Raw genomic sequence first — 16145 nt, forward strand, 5'->3', positions numbered from 1 at the left:
CTGAACATCGCGATCACATCGCGCTGTTCTGAGGGTCTCAGGGAAGCACGCAGGGAGCCCCCTCCCTGCGCGATGCATCCCTATGCCGCCGGAATGCTGCGATCATGTTTGATCGCAGTGTTCCAGGGGTTAATGTGCCAGGAGCGGTCCGTGACATAGTCCATGACCACTCCTGTGAGCGTGGCTGATCGATGATGACGTACTATCCCGTCGGTGGTCATACGGGCCCATACCACCTCGACAGGATAGTACGTCATATGTCAGAAAGGGGTTAAGGACTACGTCGGACTCATTGAGTATACTGTTGGTTTATTATTTTTCTTTTTTTCCAGGAGACGAGGGCATCGCATGGATTGAGTGTACAATAAAAATATGGTCAAAACTGTGTGGTGTTTTATTTCATTAAAATACTTTTTTCTGCATGTGTGTGTTTTATTAACCCCTTCAAAAGTATAGGATTAGTAATGGTAGGTATCTTATTGACGCCTCTTCATTACTAAGCCGGCTTAATGTCACCTTACAAAGGTGACATTAACCCCTTATTACCCCATATCCCAGCACTACAGGGGAGTGGGAAGAGAGAGTCTAAGCGCCGCCATTTCTGGGGCGGCTGGGGGCTGGTATTTGTAGCCGGGAGGGGGCCAATATCCATGGCCCCTCTCTAGGCTATGAATATCAGCCCGCAGCTGTCTGTGTAGCCTTTCTGGCTATAAATTCTAGGGGGACCCCACGTCATTCTTTTAGGGGGGGTCCCCCTATTTTTATAGCCAGTAAAGGCTAAATATACAGCTGCGGGCCGATATACTCATAAGCTCTCCTCACAATCCATGGCTAGAAAAAAAGGGTGAATAAAACAAACATTTAGCTGGGTAGAAAAACAAAAAGCGGACCTCAGCCAAGTCCCTACAATAGCCATTAATTTCTAGCATGTAATATTTAAGTTGTGACTCGCTGTACAGTTAGTATTTGAAAAATGAAAAACAACGCACTAAGGAAAATTGCATTTTTAATACAATGTAACTTTTATTCCCACTTTTTACTATGGGTCCAATTCATCATCGCGGTTTTTTACTTTTTGCCTCGTGGTATTCATTAATGTTTTTTGTGCCAATCTCTTCAAAATGGCGCATGTGGATTACAAATTTTGCAGAAAATAAAAAATGCTCTTTATTTTTGTCTTTAACCTGTTTTGTGAGTTTTTAAGCACAGAAAAAGTAGCATGTTCCACCAAATGGTCACAAAGTTTATGCAAAAAGTTCAGACGTACCACAAATAACTCCAGGGACAAAAATAAAGTACATCAGCGCAAAAATTTAGAGACTTTTTAAAAAAAAAACATTTATTAAACTTATGGATTGACCAAAAACGTCTGAAAATTTGAATTCTTGCCGATAATAGCGGAAAATAAAAAGGCAAAAATAAAATAGGCTCATAAAAAAAAAACACAAATAAAAAGAAAAAAGGAGCAAATGAAAATAATGCAAAAACAGCAAAACAGCAAAAACTTATCAGAATATCAGACTTGAGGCTATACATAGTCCTGTAACTAATGGTTATGAATTGAATAAAAGGAATAAAAGAAGTGAGAAGGAATTTACCATGAAATGAGACTGCAAGAAAACTTTATAAAATTTTACTTATTTGCATGATTTCAAGTGGATATGACTACTTCTAGAAAGAATAGACGAAGCAAATGATTGACTGTAATAGCAGTAAAACTTTAATCAGCAAAGAAATTCATTTCTTCTCAGACCTTGTAAAATATAAAGCCACTAATCTATAAAACATCGATTTGATGCCAGCAGTCCACAATGCAATAAAAAGGCAACTGGGGAAAAGAAAGACAACTATAACACGAGTTTATTTTAAATTTATGGTACTTACATTTTTCCATTTTTCATCAGGAGATGGCTGCATAAGATTTGCATCAGATATTGCACATGGCTGAGAGGCTTCCTTAAAAGAGAGGTATTAACTTATTAATGATTAATGGAAATCCAGATTTATTCTACAAATATCTCAGGGAGTGAAAAATAGAGAAAAGCTAAAACTACAACAACTTTCTGGACCACTTTTTTCCCCTAGTGGTTAAGCATATCAGTACTATTTACTTCCACATCGGAAGGTGAGCAGTGCTGATGATGCTGAACATACCTTCTAGGACCTATCCTATCCATTACAATTAAAAGTCAGCACAGTGCCCCTCACTAAGGTGTAAGTGAGTGGTGCTGAACAACCATTTTAAAGGCATCTTAAATTTACACATACACAGAACTGTGCACAAGCTACTACCCATGATAAAATAACTGAAAACCATAAGAAATCATGAATTTACCTCAGTCACATGTTGCTCCGGGACTTTGATGGTCAGCAGTGTCGCTCACTAACTAAGGTGTAAGTGAGTGGTGCTGAACAACCATTTTAAAGGCATCTTAAATTTACACATACACAGAACTGTGCACAAGTTAGTACCCATGATAAAATAACTGAAAACCATAAGAAATCATGAATTTACCTCAGTCACATGTGAGGTTGCTCCGGTACTTTGATGGTCAGCAGTGTCGCTCACTAACTAAGGTGTAAGTGAGTGGTGCTGAACAACCATTTTAAAGGCATCTTAAATTTACACATACATAGAACTGTGCACAAGTTAGTACCCATGATAAAATAACTGAACATAACCATAAGAAGCTGTTAATTTACCAGCGTCACATGTGATGTTGCTCCGGGAGTTGAAGGTGCAGCCTGGGATCCCAAAACATGCATTTTACTAATATGAGTGTTGAGACTGCCCAGGCTCTTGAATACACAGCTACAATCTGGGCAGTGATAAGTAACTCCATTCTTTACCTAAAATATGAGTGGAAAAAAAGCTTAATGGGATACATAGAAAAGGAGTGTTTGGTATATCGGAGCTCACTGTTAGTCAGAACAGACAACACACTCAGAACAGTGATTTCAATCAAAACTGCAGTAAGCAGCCCAGTAGGTCACACATCACTGGAGTCATGGTCTCTGCTCCTATATTATGCTTTTCTCAGATAGGGTGGCAAAAACCTGCTGACAGATTCTCTTTAAAATGAAGTTATATAGAGCAGATAACTGAGCCTAGCATAGTGGCACTAGGTGAGCTACAAGTTTGGCCAATTTGATTCTTTTTTGGATGTATCTCTTCAAATTCATTTCAATTATTAAACAATTCAGATGAAACTCAACGTATATATATATTTTTCTCCACTACTTTCATTCACCGTTGTATTATAATTTATTTACTACACTGCTAACACCTGACATGTTAACAACTCAAAATGTGAAAATGCCTGTACCATAATTCATGTGTATATCAATGCAAAATAGACTAAACTGCGGCAGCAGTGTACAGAAGAAAAAAAGGGGCTGCGGAATGACTAACACATCACCATTCACACGACATTATTCCTATCATTTCCTTCTGCCACTTTTGTCAGATCACAGGCTGAAAATAGACAGTAACTAGATGGCTGTGCATTTACCTCTGAATGAACTCGCTGAATGTGAGACTGGAGATTGCCTTTCTGCGAAAAGGCGGCTGGACAAAAAGAGCAGGCGTGAGGCTTCTCCCCTGTATGCTTCACCATGTGTGTGGCCAGCGCCCCCTTTTGGTTAAAAGCTTTTCCACATAGGTTACATTTGTAGGGTCTTTCACCTGAAGGAAAAATAAAAAGAAATATATCTTAAGAATCAGACTGCTTAAGAGGTATATAAGCAATAATATACGCTACTCCGAAAATGTGAGAAGGTGCCCGAGTAGGGGTCCAATCCAAAATAGTAAATAGATGTGAAATTCTGCACCCAAACCGGATGCAGAGAACAGAAGAATTTTATTTAAACCAACCAATAGATCAAAAGTAATTTTAACGTTTTGGTCCTATACATTCATCAGAATGAGGCAGATTGTACAGAGTGACGTGAAGAATAAATGACAGTAGCGCTGTAAATAACGCAATGTCGACCCACTTATATGACCAAAACATTAAAATGATTCTGGATCTATGGGTTTAAAAAAAAAAAAAAAAACTCTTCAGTTCTCCACATTCTCTTTGAGTGACGAGGAACACCAGGGAGAAAAGGAATGTAAACCAAATAGAGGAAGAGGATTTGCAAACAGCCAAAAAGTCCAAGTAACAGACACAGATCAACACTCCAAACGCCTCTACCAACAACCGACTCCTCCACTCCACACCTGACAGTATAAGACTAACACCGGCATTCCAGACTGCCAGAGGCAAGTATATAAAGCAGGGGAGAGTGGCCAATACTGCACAGCCCAGTTCATCCAAGTAGGGAGGGCTCACAGATCCTAAGATGAACAGTTTAACCCCTGCATTGCTATCAGAAACCTGTACCGTCTCATATGAAGGAGATGTGCTTCTAGTCAGAGCAGGAGTACGTGAAATCAGACACTGTGGTCTTCTGGCCCCTCGCTGTCACAGTAAACCAGTGACATCACATATCTACATTTCCAACGGTACAGTACTCCATCCAAAGGAGCCTTACATTGACAAAATGAGGTGAAATAAAATGCAAAATGACCTGCATGTTGAAAAGCACAATTTGCTTTACATTACAATACTTTACGTATCATATTGTGAGAAAATATTTTCAACATGTACAATCTGACAAGGACATTTCCCACATCTAATCACACTTTTACAGAAGAGGCCTGCATGTTCGTATATTTTGTACCTTTTCATAATGTACACATTTTTTCTGAATATAACATTTTGTAAAAAAGAAAAAGTTAAATTGTAATGTTGTTCAAAATACCTTGGGCTCTCTAAACGGCACATATGTTGAGGTAAATTATATATACCGTATATACATACATATGTGTATATATATATATATATATATATATATATATATATATATATATATATATATATATATATATATATATATATACACACATATATACATATATATATATATTACACATACAAAAGTTTGGACACACCTGTTTATGCAATAGTTTCCTTCTTCTAATTAGAATGTGCACATTGCAGATTCAGACTGAAGGCATCAAACCAAAAAGCAGCAAATATGTCACCACAGACTAAAGAAACTCATGTGAAACAAACCAGAATGTGTATTGTACCTTAGAATCCTTTTTACGCTGATGACAGCCTTACATCTCCATGGTATTCTCGCAGCTTCAACAGGTTGTAATTGCTGTGTCTGACCATGCAGGAACATGGTCTAATCATACCACAAGCTCCCGGGCAGGGGCGGCAGCGAAAGAGTAAGCAGACAAAACAGCAGGGGATAGCAGAACACTCTGTCTTTGGAGGTAAAACATTAAAAAAAAAAATGGCAGGGCAATGTTTTACCTCGCAAAAAGAATCAGCTGTAATCCTGATCTGCAAGGGAAATGCTACAATATCCAGCCAAAACTTTATGTCTCCGAAAGAAAATTATGAATATTGGAGTTTGTATAAATCAGATAGTGATGGGACAATCATTTTCAGATTCAGGGCGAATAGGGGAAGAATATGCATATTTCTTCATAACTGTGACATCTGCCTGTAAGCCCCAAATCAATAGTGGCCAGATAACTAACACTAGCCATGTCATGTTTGATCTCTGGGTAATGGTACAATCCCAATAAAAAATATACTTCTGCGATCATCCTGTCACACTCGGACAAGGGCAAGTCCAGCGGACGACACAGCATATAAATACAACAGAATGGAAAAGGGGGAGGAAGGCCCTAAAATGTAGGGAGCAAGGGATGGGACACCTCCTGACAACAACCTGTGCCTGTCCCTAAGCTCCCCTAACGCCCTATGCGGGTCCTTTCCCTCATCGCCATCATGTGCCTAGTCCCTGACTGTCTCCTCTATTGATCCTGGCTAGTTCACTGGCCGGCAAGAAAGCTAGCCTCACCAGTGCAAATGGTAACAAACACGGAAAGAGACAAACAGGGGACAAACAAAAAAGGAAAACTTACTTTACTCAGGCTCTGCTGCTAAGCTCCACCACAACAGAGAAAATAGCTCCAAGAATTTGAACTCCCATAGCAGTGACACCAACGTCACAAGAGAGCTCCACACTCCAAGCTAGTCTGCATAGAAGAACTCTATAACTTGACAATCAGCTGATGGGTCATACAGCTATGTAAAGGAAGGTGGGCATGCTTACCAACCAACATCAGCTGACCAGCCTAAAAACTGCCAGCACAAGACTGACACTAATTCTTGCTGGACCAAAAGGAAAAAATAATATTTAAATATCAGCAGACCCAGAGAACTTATAGCATAAGTTGAGAATTTCATAAAGTCCAGAGGGGCCGAGAACAAACCACAACCTGGCACACATGAGGTTATCAAGGGGGGTGTGTGGGTATAACTCAGGTGTTGATAAAAGGTCAAGCCAAATTATGATCTTGGTTCCTTTAAAGAGATACGCATTGTGTATATGTGAATCCCATTCGCTGAACGTCCCTAATAATGTTCTTTCATTCGACTGAGTTGACTCTGTGAGCGGCGTAAGTTTCTCCCATTATTTTTATTTTTTTCATTTTATGTACTATATATCCTTTGTTGCTTTGTCCCCTTTGTAAAATCTTTGGCATATTTCTTTATAAACACTTCCTCAATTTATATTAAATATTAAGTTTAATAGTTCTGTTCCTTTGGTTCTGTAAGCTTCACCCCGAAGCCATAAACTACCAGAAATCAGGCATCGTCAGCCTGTAAAAACGACTGGTGGTGGCTGTGAGTAGTCTGGGGGTCATCATGGAATTCGCAGTGCCTGTATCCGGGGTATATACATATATTCAAAGCAACAGAATTAGAGGTGTATATACACCAAACGCTCACTGTTAGTATCACGAGAACCGTTGATCGTCGCTCAGTCACGTAATTGTCTGGACGATATGGGACAGCAGAGAGCTGTTTGCTCCAAAGATAACAGCGGGGTGGTTAAGTGTGACTCTCAGGCCGGGATCTTTGACAAATTGGTGGCAGCGGTGGGATTCTGAGTGACCCCTCTGGTGTCCATTCCTTGACACTCAGTATAATTACATAGGATGACAGTATACCGTTAATACTCCGCATAATCACATTCCATACCGGTATACTGTGTCTAATCCCATGTGATGGCAGTCTACTGTTAATACTAGTCTGTATAATCCCATATCATTGCGGTATACTGTAAATACTATGTATAACCACTTATTATGGCAGTTTTTGAGTTCTATTATAAGTACCACTTTATCACCATGTGCTTATCCAGTACATCTATGGGGTTAGGGTACAGATTTTTTAGTCTTACCTGGACCCTTAGAATAATCCAAAATCTGCATTGGACGAGACCCTTGCTAAGAATAATAGTAATATTTTGAAGCCCTGTTCTATAATTTTGGGCCCCAGGATCTAAGCTCGGCCCCCTTAGATACCAGGCATTACAATGACTGAACAAGCCGCCATCCGGAGCTTGTAGGGCTTTATAAACCGTGGTTACGATAAATCCCAAATGATTGGAAGCTACAGACAAAAAAGGCCAGCAGACTTCAGACACGCCAATACTTACACTGGCCAAGCATTTTTTTTTACTAGATGCAACTAAAATACCTTATAACTCAATACAACATCGTGTTGAATATCTGTATTTTTTTTGTTAGTAAAAAAATGAAAGTTCACACAGACGAACATAAAAAGAGGAAAAAGGAAAACATCACGTGGGCACCCCTATTAAGAAGAGGAGACTAACCCTTACGCCTGTGTGAACAGAGCCCTACTAGCTTCACAGCCGAGGTCTGGAACAATCCAATCCGGACTAGTGAGAAACAGGACAGAGAAAAGATATGTAGCCTTAGCTTTCTCCCGTCTCTTAGTAAAAAGCTACAGCTGATAAATAATGGTGCGATGTGTGAATCCAGCCTTGAAGACGTATTATATCAGAGGTTTTCATTTCCACTACTGCTTGCTGTGTAGGGTTAGAAAAGAATATATTTTGATCCATTTCTGCTCTACTGGATCAAGACAAAAAAAAACCTTCCACAAAAACAAGAGTTTGCCTTCATCTCCAGACGCTGACAGAAGATTATACGGTATTAAGTGGCCTGTAACAGCCATGCACATTCAATAATGAGCACCGAGGAACTGAACAGTGGACACTTGGAGAAGAAGGCAAACAGGATTTTTTCCATGGGTGAAGGGTGACCTCTAGTGGCTGAACTGAAACTGCAGGAAAAAAAGTTGGCATCAGAAAAAGGCCAAGCAACAGGCTGCTGCAAAGGAGAAAGCTATACCGACACGATCACAGTACCATTCACAGCAATGCAAAGGATAGGTGTTTGGAAGAAATAGAACGGACTTCTTCATGGGTTCAGAAAAAAAAAGAAAATCTTAGGTCCATGACATTAATCAATCAAAATGTGTACCCACTGCCTTTGGTAAACTTTGAGTGTAACAAACTGTGATACAAGAAGTGCCATAGCTGGACAGTCATTAGAATGAAGACATCGTATCATGCAGAAAAACAGGTGAAATAACTGAAATGCTGATCTCAGAGATTGAAACAGAAGGTGGTATTAATACTGACAAAGGTTCTCTATGGATCGTGTATTTCTATGGAGACCCCATACACAATAGATAGTGGTCAGCCAAGTTATGTTTCACTGGTAGGTCCGGTGGGCAGCGCTCTCTTCCAGTGCTCCTCCGCACTCAGGTGTTACTTGTAAGAGAGCCGCTGCTGGACCCAACTTATCTCCCCTAGAGATCATCTGTTGGGGGAAGAGTCGGGACACCTCCATGTGTCAGCTGAGATCCCCGATATCGGTGGGCTCAGCTAATGTGTATGGGGCCATAACTTGCAATTGATTCCCACAGATCAGCACAGGGACAGGATCTTAGTTATTTGCTCAATCCTTACATTGGAGAGTAGGTGGCACATTCACCCCCTGCAGGCTTCTCCCTGCCAGTCAGTGGCTGCAGGGGCCCAGGTCACTGGTGATGTCACTGCCCCCAACCCAGCACAGACCATCGGACCGGCAGTGTCGATGGGCGAGTATGCCATCTTTTATGGTGTTCCCTCTATGGCTGCAGACTGGGAAATGTAACTGTTGAGCTGAGAACCCCCTAACTTAGCAGAAGTCCTGCTTTATCATGTAAAGAAACAGTCATCTAATGGTGAGCCTCACTGGAGACAGTGAGCAATGAGAATCTCTGCGCTATGGAATATGATGGCGCTATATTCTTCCTGGGGAGTCAATGAATAAGATCCAATTGTAGGAATGCCCGACAGTTGGACAAGTCAGAGTTGTGGAACCCAAAAGATAGGGATGATACTTCAGTAGAGGGATTCTGTCTCTGGGACATGTCAGACTAGTACTTAGCAGATTTCTCTGCAGGCTCTGCCCATCAGGTTGTAAAGCTTCTGCTCACCTACGGACTAGATTTTAGAGGTTAATCCTCCATAAAAAGTTGTGAACAAGTGACGGAACTCATCAATGATCCCCAGAGCTGTATCCATCATTATGCAGGGTTCTGAGCTGAAGTCTCCCCATTTCCAGCACCTTCTGTGCACTGGTGACATGCCTCATTAAAGGGACCCTGCCACTCGATTCATGGGTACATTAGTACACCTCTGATCGCCAATGCTTACAAAGTTGCTTAAAAAGTTGAAAATCTCTGCAATTCAACTGCACATGATTGTAAAGATGATCGTTTTGAAGGGAGCCTGTCAATTGATTAATGCTGCCCAAACCCAGCATGAAGCAGAGGCTGGCTGCACAGTACAGTCAGATGCTTCTATCTGAAAACAATGGGATCATAGCCAGATTCGAGACTAGTCCGGCATGGCCCCCCCGCCGGCTTCTCCCACTATCCTGCAGGTGATTGACAGATGTCTCCCTATGTACACACACACTGTAGAGAGCGGTCCGTTAACTAGAGTGGTGCGTGGAGAAGCCGGCCAGGGCCAGTGCCAGGCTAGTCTCCCCTCCGGCCAAGGTCCTTGGCCAGCTCGCCAATCACTGTTTTCTCTGAGACACCAGAGAGTGACAAAGAAAAACACACCTGGTTGCATCATGCTCTAATTCATGCGGCCAGTAGTTTGGGCAGCATTAATCGACAGACGGGTTCCTTTTAAAAGTATCAGCTTTACAATGCTGTGCAGTAACTCAACTTTAGAAGCAATGGTGTTCAGAGGTGAGCAAATACTTCATAAAGACCACTAAACCACATACAAAAATTAAAAAAAATTCCATGCTCTTCCTCACTTTATCTCCTCTTTTTCTTTGATTATTTTTGGTCTCATTTTACAGAAAAAAAACCATGGAAATATTATGTTTGTCAGCAGATCAGCCATGTCCCTCAACCGCTTCCTCATTGTCTTGTGTATGGCTGTCAGACAACTGACTGCAGCAGAATCCTCCATGCTGAACCCTGTCTGGAATTGGGAAAAAGATCACTGAGGCCCACCTCACTGGCTAAGGGGGAATCATCAGCTGAAGATGGGACTGGTCAGTAAGAGATTACCTCATAGATCTCTGCAGGATTCCTACATGATCATGTAGCAAATGTTGCAATGTTGAATTGGATGAAGCAGATCAGGTGATGTGTATTTGTGTAATGAGCAAGGGGGTGACCTAAACATATTGACACCCTTTATCAAAGTGTGCAGAACTATTAGGCAGCTTGTTTTTGTCAGGCAAATTGAGCCACAAAGGAGACTTAACTGAGTCGGAAAAGTCACAAATTGTTACAAGTCTTATGGAAGGATGCAACACTTTTGAAATTGCTAATATATTGGGGTGTGATCACAGAACCATCAACAGTTTGTTTGCAAATAGTCAAAAGGGGGAAAAAAAAAAGACTCACATTGACTGTTAAAGATTTGAGAAGAATCAAATGTGAACCCATTATCCTCCAATGCCGTCATATTCCAGAACTGCAACCTCCCTGGGGTGCACAGAAGTACAAGATGTTCAGTGCTCAGGAACATGACCAAGGTAAGGGAGGCTGGAACACAACCACCACTGAACAAGTCACAGAAGTAAAAACTGGGCCAAGAAATATCTGAAGATGGATTTGTTTAAAGGTTTTATTGACTAATGAGGTGAAAGTGACTCTTGACAGATCAGATGGATGGGCCAGTGGCTGTATCAGTAATACGCACAGACCTCCACTCCGACACCAGCAAGGTGGAGGTGCGGTACTACTACGGGCTGGTATTATTAAAGAGGCGCTAGTTAGATATTTTCGGATTGAAAGTGGACTCAAGTTCAACTCACAAACCTAAAGTTTGCATCTTTCAAGAGAACCATGATTTTTATGCAGGACAATACTCCATCACATGCACTGAAGTCTCCAATACTTGGACAGTCAATAAAAGATGTTTTCTTCAGAAATAATTCCCTTGGCGGTACCTGGATATTTTCTTCCTCATACTTACCTCGGCTTGAACTAACCGTGAAGCCAGCAGACAGGGGAGCGGTGCGCTCCTGCTTAAGAACATGGGACAAACCCTTTAATCATTTATTCCTAGGTTTAGTGTTCCTTTAAAGCAGTGTTCCCCAAGTCCGGTCCTCAAGAGCCACCAACAGGTCATATTTTCAGGATTTCCTTAGTATTGCATAGGTGATGGAATTATTGCCTGTGCAGGTGATGCAATTATCACCTATGTAATACTAAGGAAATCCTGAAAACATGACCTGTTGGTGGCTCTTGAGGACCGGAGTTGGGGAACACTGCTTTAAAGGGAACCTGTCACCCCCTCAGGCGTTTGGAACTAAAAGAGCCACCTTGTGCTGCACAAATGCTGCATTCTGACAAGGTGACTCTTTTAGTTATGCTCCCTGCACACGCTGAAATAAGCGCTTATAAAATGTGCCCCCTCATACCCTGAAATCGTCCCAGAGGCGGGTCTTTCCCCCCTAATCCAGACGCCTCACAGCCGTCACTCAGGGCCTGTGCGCGCCAGGCGTTGCCTCCTCTTGCTTCATTAGCGTCCCCGGCGCCTGCGCTGTAAGTATTTTTTCCGGGCATGCGCAGTTGTGCCTGGCGCGCACAGGCCCTGAGTGACGGCTGTGAGGCGTCTGGATTAGGGGGGAAAGACCCGCCTCCGGGACGGTTTCACGGTATGAGGAGGCACATTTTATAAGCGTTTATTTCAGTGTGTGCAGGGAGCATAACTAAAAGAGCCACCTTGCCAGAATGCAGCATTAGTGCTGCACAAGGTGGCTCTTTTGGTTACAAACGCCTGAGGGGGGTGACAGGTTCCCTTTAAGTCCATTGAATTACAATGCCAGGATCAATCTAAATTGTAACAGGAGACCAGGGCACAGCAAATAATTATACAATTCCTCCTTCCGAACTACTTGCTTATGATGCAGATATTACTAACAACTAGTGATGAGTGAATGTGCTCTGATAAGCTATCATCTGAGCATGCTCGGGTGCCAACAGAGTGTCTTCAACGTGCTCCAAAAATATTATCCAGTCCCTGCGCCTGCATGTATCGCGCCTGTTCGACAGCCGCCACACATGCAGGGACTGCCCGTTTCTTAGACAACCCCTCCATGTGTTGCGTCTGTCGATCAGCCATGAGACATGCAGCCGCAGAGACTCTAACACTCGATTAGCACACGAGCATGCTCAGATAACACCTTATCCGAGCACGGTCGCTCATCAATACTAACACCACTTTCTTATTCCCGTGTTCTTATTATAGGAACACGACAGAAAATCCCAGATCACCTACTGAACTGCGATCAGCGTCTGAGCGGCACTTTCTTACCTGTGTGGATTCTAATATGGCGCGTTAACTGACTTGGCTTCTGAAACGTTTTACCGCAGTGTGGACAGGAGTAGGAGAATCCACTTCTATCTATGTTTCTATTGTAAGATCTGTTACTTGTGACCCTGGAAATGCACAAAAGCAAAATGTGAACAACACTGCAGGAAAAGTTGCCAGAAATGACATAGATGCAGAATAAAGAAGCATTGGGCTCTACTGCTGACATTCAAGTGCTCCAAGAATTCTGCAAGAGCAGTGTTTTGTCTTCTGAAAAGTGATGTTCGGAATAAATTATTGATAAAGAATCTGATACAGCTCGGAATAGCCTCTGCAGGAGATATTAATACTGCTGCTATAGCAAAGTAGCAAGAAAGGGATTGGGATGAGTGAGAGCTAGAATTTCAACACTCTGCACATTGTTTAGCAAATGGCTTATGGAAAAATCTTACCTTGGTGGTTAAAGAGTAAAAAATTCAATTTGTTTCCTATTTGGATTTCTGCTAAAATCTCTATCTCAACGGGAAATACGTCTGGAGCAATCAATGGATGGGCAGATTACGCCTACACTAAAGCTAAATAGTGAATAAGAGAAGTCATCCATATGAGACGCTGGGGGCTGAAACTTAGGACCCCCACCGGTTAGCCGATGACCACAACGTACAGTTCAGCACATTATCAGCTGGGGCTGGCCATTGGCGGTGGTTGCGGCACCTTTAAAGATTAGGGACCGGACCCAGGAAGAGGTTCGCTGTGACGTGGCAGTGGGCTTCATCACATTATGAACACAACGCCAACTATCAATCTATTGTTCAGTTTCAGACATTTTTGCTTAGCAGCAATGAAGCAATGTGGATGGTTTAGATGTGCATGTCAAATCTTTCAGCGGTTTTCACAGATTCAAATAAAAATGGGAAAAAAACCAAGTATCAAAGCTTATTTTATGCAGCAGAGAAATCCTCAATGTGTTTGACTTCTTGAATTCCCGCTGCATCTCCGAGTATTCGTTAGTTTTGTGTTTTATTTTTTTAAATTGGCCATATGGATACAGAAATCAGAGATATGAGCCTTTATGTTTAGTGTTAATTTTTAAAGATTTTACATTTCTAAATCATCATATACGACATGTTAAATAAGAGAGTATCCATTAAATATGCATCTTTTGTTGGGCACTTGACTCAGCACAAGTGGTTACTTTTCTCTTCAAGCTTCCATTTTATTCTCTCTGTATCCATGCAGAGTGTCATACTGTATGGCCTCTTGTAGAGTTAATTAACTCTTCTGTTCTTCGCTCTGCTGTTCGTCAACTGCGTTTTCTTCAATCATTACAAACTTCCACTGATCACTTTTTCCATAAATCTACTCTGCCTCCAACAAACTATGAAGGATTTATTACTAAGACTAATATTGCCGACTAGTCCATCAACTAAGCAACTCACTATGTACATAGAGAGCCTGGTGTAGGCGGGGTTAGCTTTCTCAGCTCTGCTTCATTCTAAATCTAAAAACGCTGACTGTGTCAGAACAGCTGCACCCAGTGATCTAAGTGATACATCGTTGGATTCTGGGACTCCTTGCCTACATTATGCTGCTCTCAGATGAAGTAGCAAAAACCTGCTGACAGATTCCCTTTAACTCCATGTGGCTCTTACTTCTATTTTGTAACGTTCTTGTGATGGTTTTCCACTTTGATCAACTCCACCAACACTATGTCTACCTGTTCGTCATGAGACCTTTGGTTAATACACAAATTTCCGAGCACAGACGTTTGTGTTTACCCCTTATTTGAAGAGAAGTACCTCAAAGTGGTCCCTTACCAATCTTTCTTGATACCAAAGTGCAGAAAAGGCAGGTATTTTATTCTCAAATTCTCCAGCATTTCAGATAAAACAGTTTGAAGAGCTGTCGGGAGACCATAGGTTAAGAGGGTTAATCCAATGAGTTCCCTGACCAAATTCTCCTTGAGTATGCATAGGTAGAAACCTGTCAATGACCTGGTCAGGGGCAGGGAGGATCTTTTTGGGGATGACATCAGACTAATCACATCTCTACCTATGGTCCTGCCTGAACCTTCATAATGTTTTCTCTGAAACATGGGAGAGTACAGCCAGGTTCTAATTCATGCTACCTGTTTAGGCAGCATGACCTGTGTGACAGGTTCCCTTTAATACGGTATAATCAATATGGTGATCACTGTTTGCATGGTACCTCATCTTCCAGGTACCTTTTGAAAATTTGCATAGAACTTTAGTCTGGCCCAATGATCCCAATAGCATGGGGCTTGGTTAATGTAGCTTTTTTCCATTTTTAAACATAGAGCTGGCATTATGTCATCATTAATGGCCTTACAATCACATGTTACATGCCAAGACAGCACATAAACTCAAGAAAAAGTCATGTATACCTTATTTTAAAATGTGTTTTCAAGTGATCTTTAAGCTGTGGAGCAGAGTCAAAGGTCTTCTTGCATGACTTACAGCTGTAGGTCTTGCTACCTGCCAGCTCTTGCCGGTGTTCCTCCATATGCAGCGACAGATGGCTTTGTAGTGTGAACTCATCGCCACATTCAGAACAGATGAGGATCTATGGAGATAAAAAAAAAGTTAACTCAAGTCAACTCCAGATTTTACAAAGTCCAATAAATCATTGGCTTACATTACATTTACAGAGCACATGCTGTTCCTGCTTATTAAATGGGCCCAGGTGAAAGGACGTCATCAGTGACCTCCCACTACAGGGCATGTCATTATGAAGGGGTTAATATACTGGCACTGACCCCGGCTCACAGCAGGTTGGATCACATAAGCAGTACACAGTACAGGCAATAACGCTTGCTGGACAGCCATCATATTGGGAATGCAGAGAGCAAGGTCAACGCATGTATAGCGCACACAGTAGCCTGCCCTTTTACACTACACCGATGAAACAGGACAGGCACACATCATTTAATATGAAAAGCAATACCTCTTCCCATACTACCCACCGCCATTGTATTACACTTTGCCCTGGGCAACAAGACTCCAAGGAGATACGGACTGTATTAGGTAGTGGAGAGGGGGCACTCAGACCAGTGTCACGGATAGGACCCTCTACTAGACTAACAATCAAAGAAAGAGCAGAGGTGTAACTGATAGTCTGGGTAACTTACCAGTAATAGTATTTTTCGGAGCCCATGACAGCACTACAAGAGAGGGAATCCGCCCTTCAGGGACATGAAACCTACAGACATAAAAGGGCGGCACCTCTCGCACGCATCAGTTGGATTACAGAGCACAGGAGGACCTCCTATGGTTAATGGCAGAAATAAACAATACACCTAACACCCGATGATTTCATACTCGTGAATATTTACACACACCCACGCG

The 16145-nt window shown here is 41.9% G+C and overlaps 1 protein-coding gene across 3 annotated transcripts in view; it reads right to left on the reverse strand.

The window, feature by feature from the left end:
• ZNF236 (zinc finger protein 236) overlaps positions 1 to 16145 on the reverse strand; it is a 183963-nt gene that overhangs the window by 151497 nt on the left and 16321 nt on the right. For all 3 annotated transcript variants that reach the window (XM_077270071.1, XM_077270072.1, XM_077270070.1), the window contains exons 4-8: positions 15185 to 15363; positions 12784 to 12908; positions 3513 to 3685; positions 2704 to 2850; positions 1885 to 1956 (exon numbers count right to left, since the gene is read on the reverse strand). In XM_077270071.1, coding sequence (XP_077126186.1) covers positions 1885 to 1956; positions 2704 to 2850; positions 3513 to 3685; positions 12784 to 12908; positions 15185 to 15363 — 696 coding nt within the window. The remainder of the gene's footprint in view (positions 1 to 1884; positions 1957 to 2703; positions 2851 to 3512; positions 3686 to 12783; positions 12909 to 15184; positions 15364 to 16145) is intronic.

Source organism: Ranitomeya variabilis, chromosome 6 (assembly GCF_051348905.1).
Source record: "Ranitomeya variabilis isolate aRanVar5 chromosome 6, aRanVar5.hap1, whole genome shotgun sequence".
Taxonomy (NCBI): Eukaryota; Metazoa; Chordata; class Amphibia; order Anura; family Dendrobatidae; genus Ranitomeya; species Ranitomeya variabilis.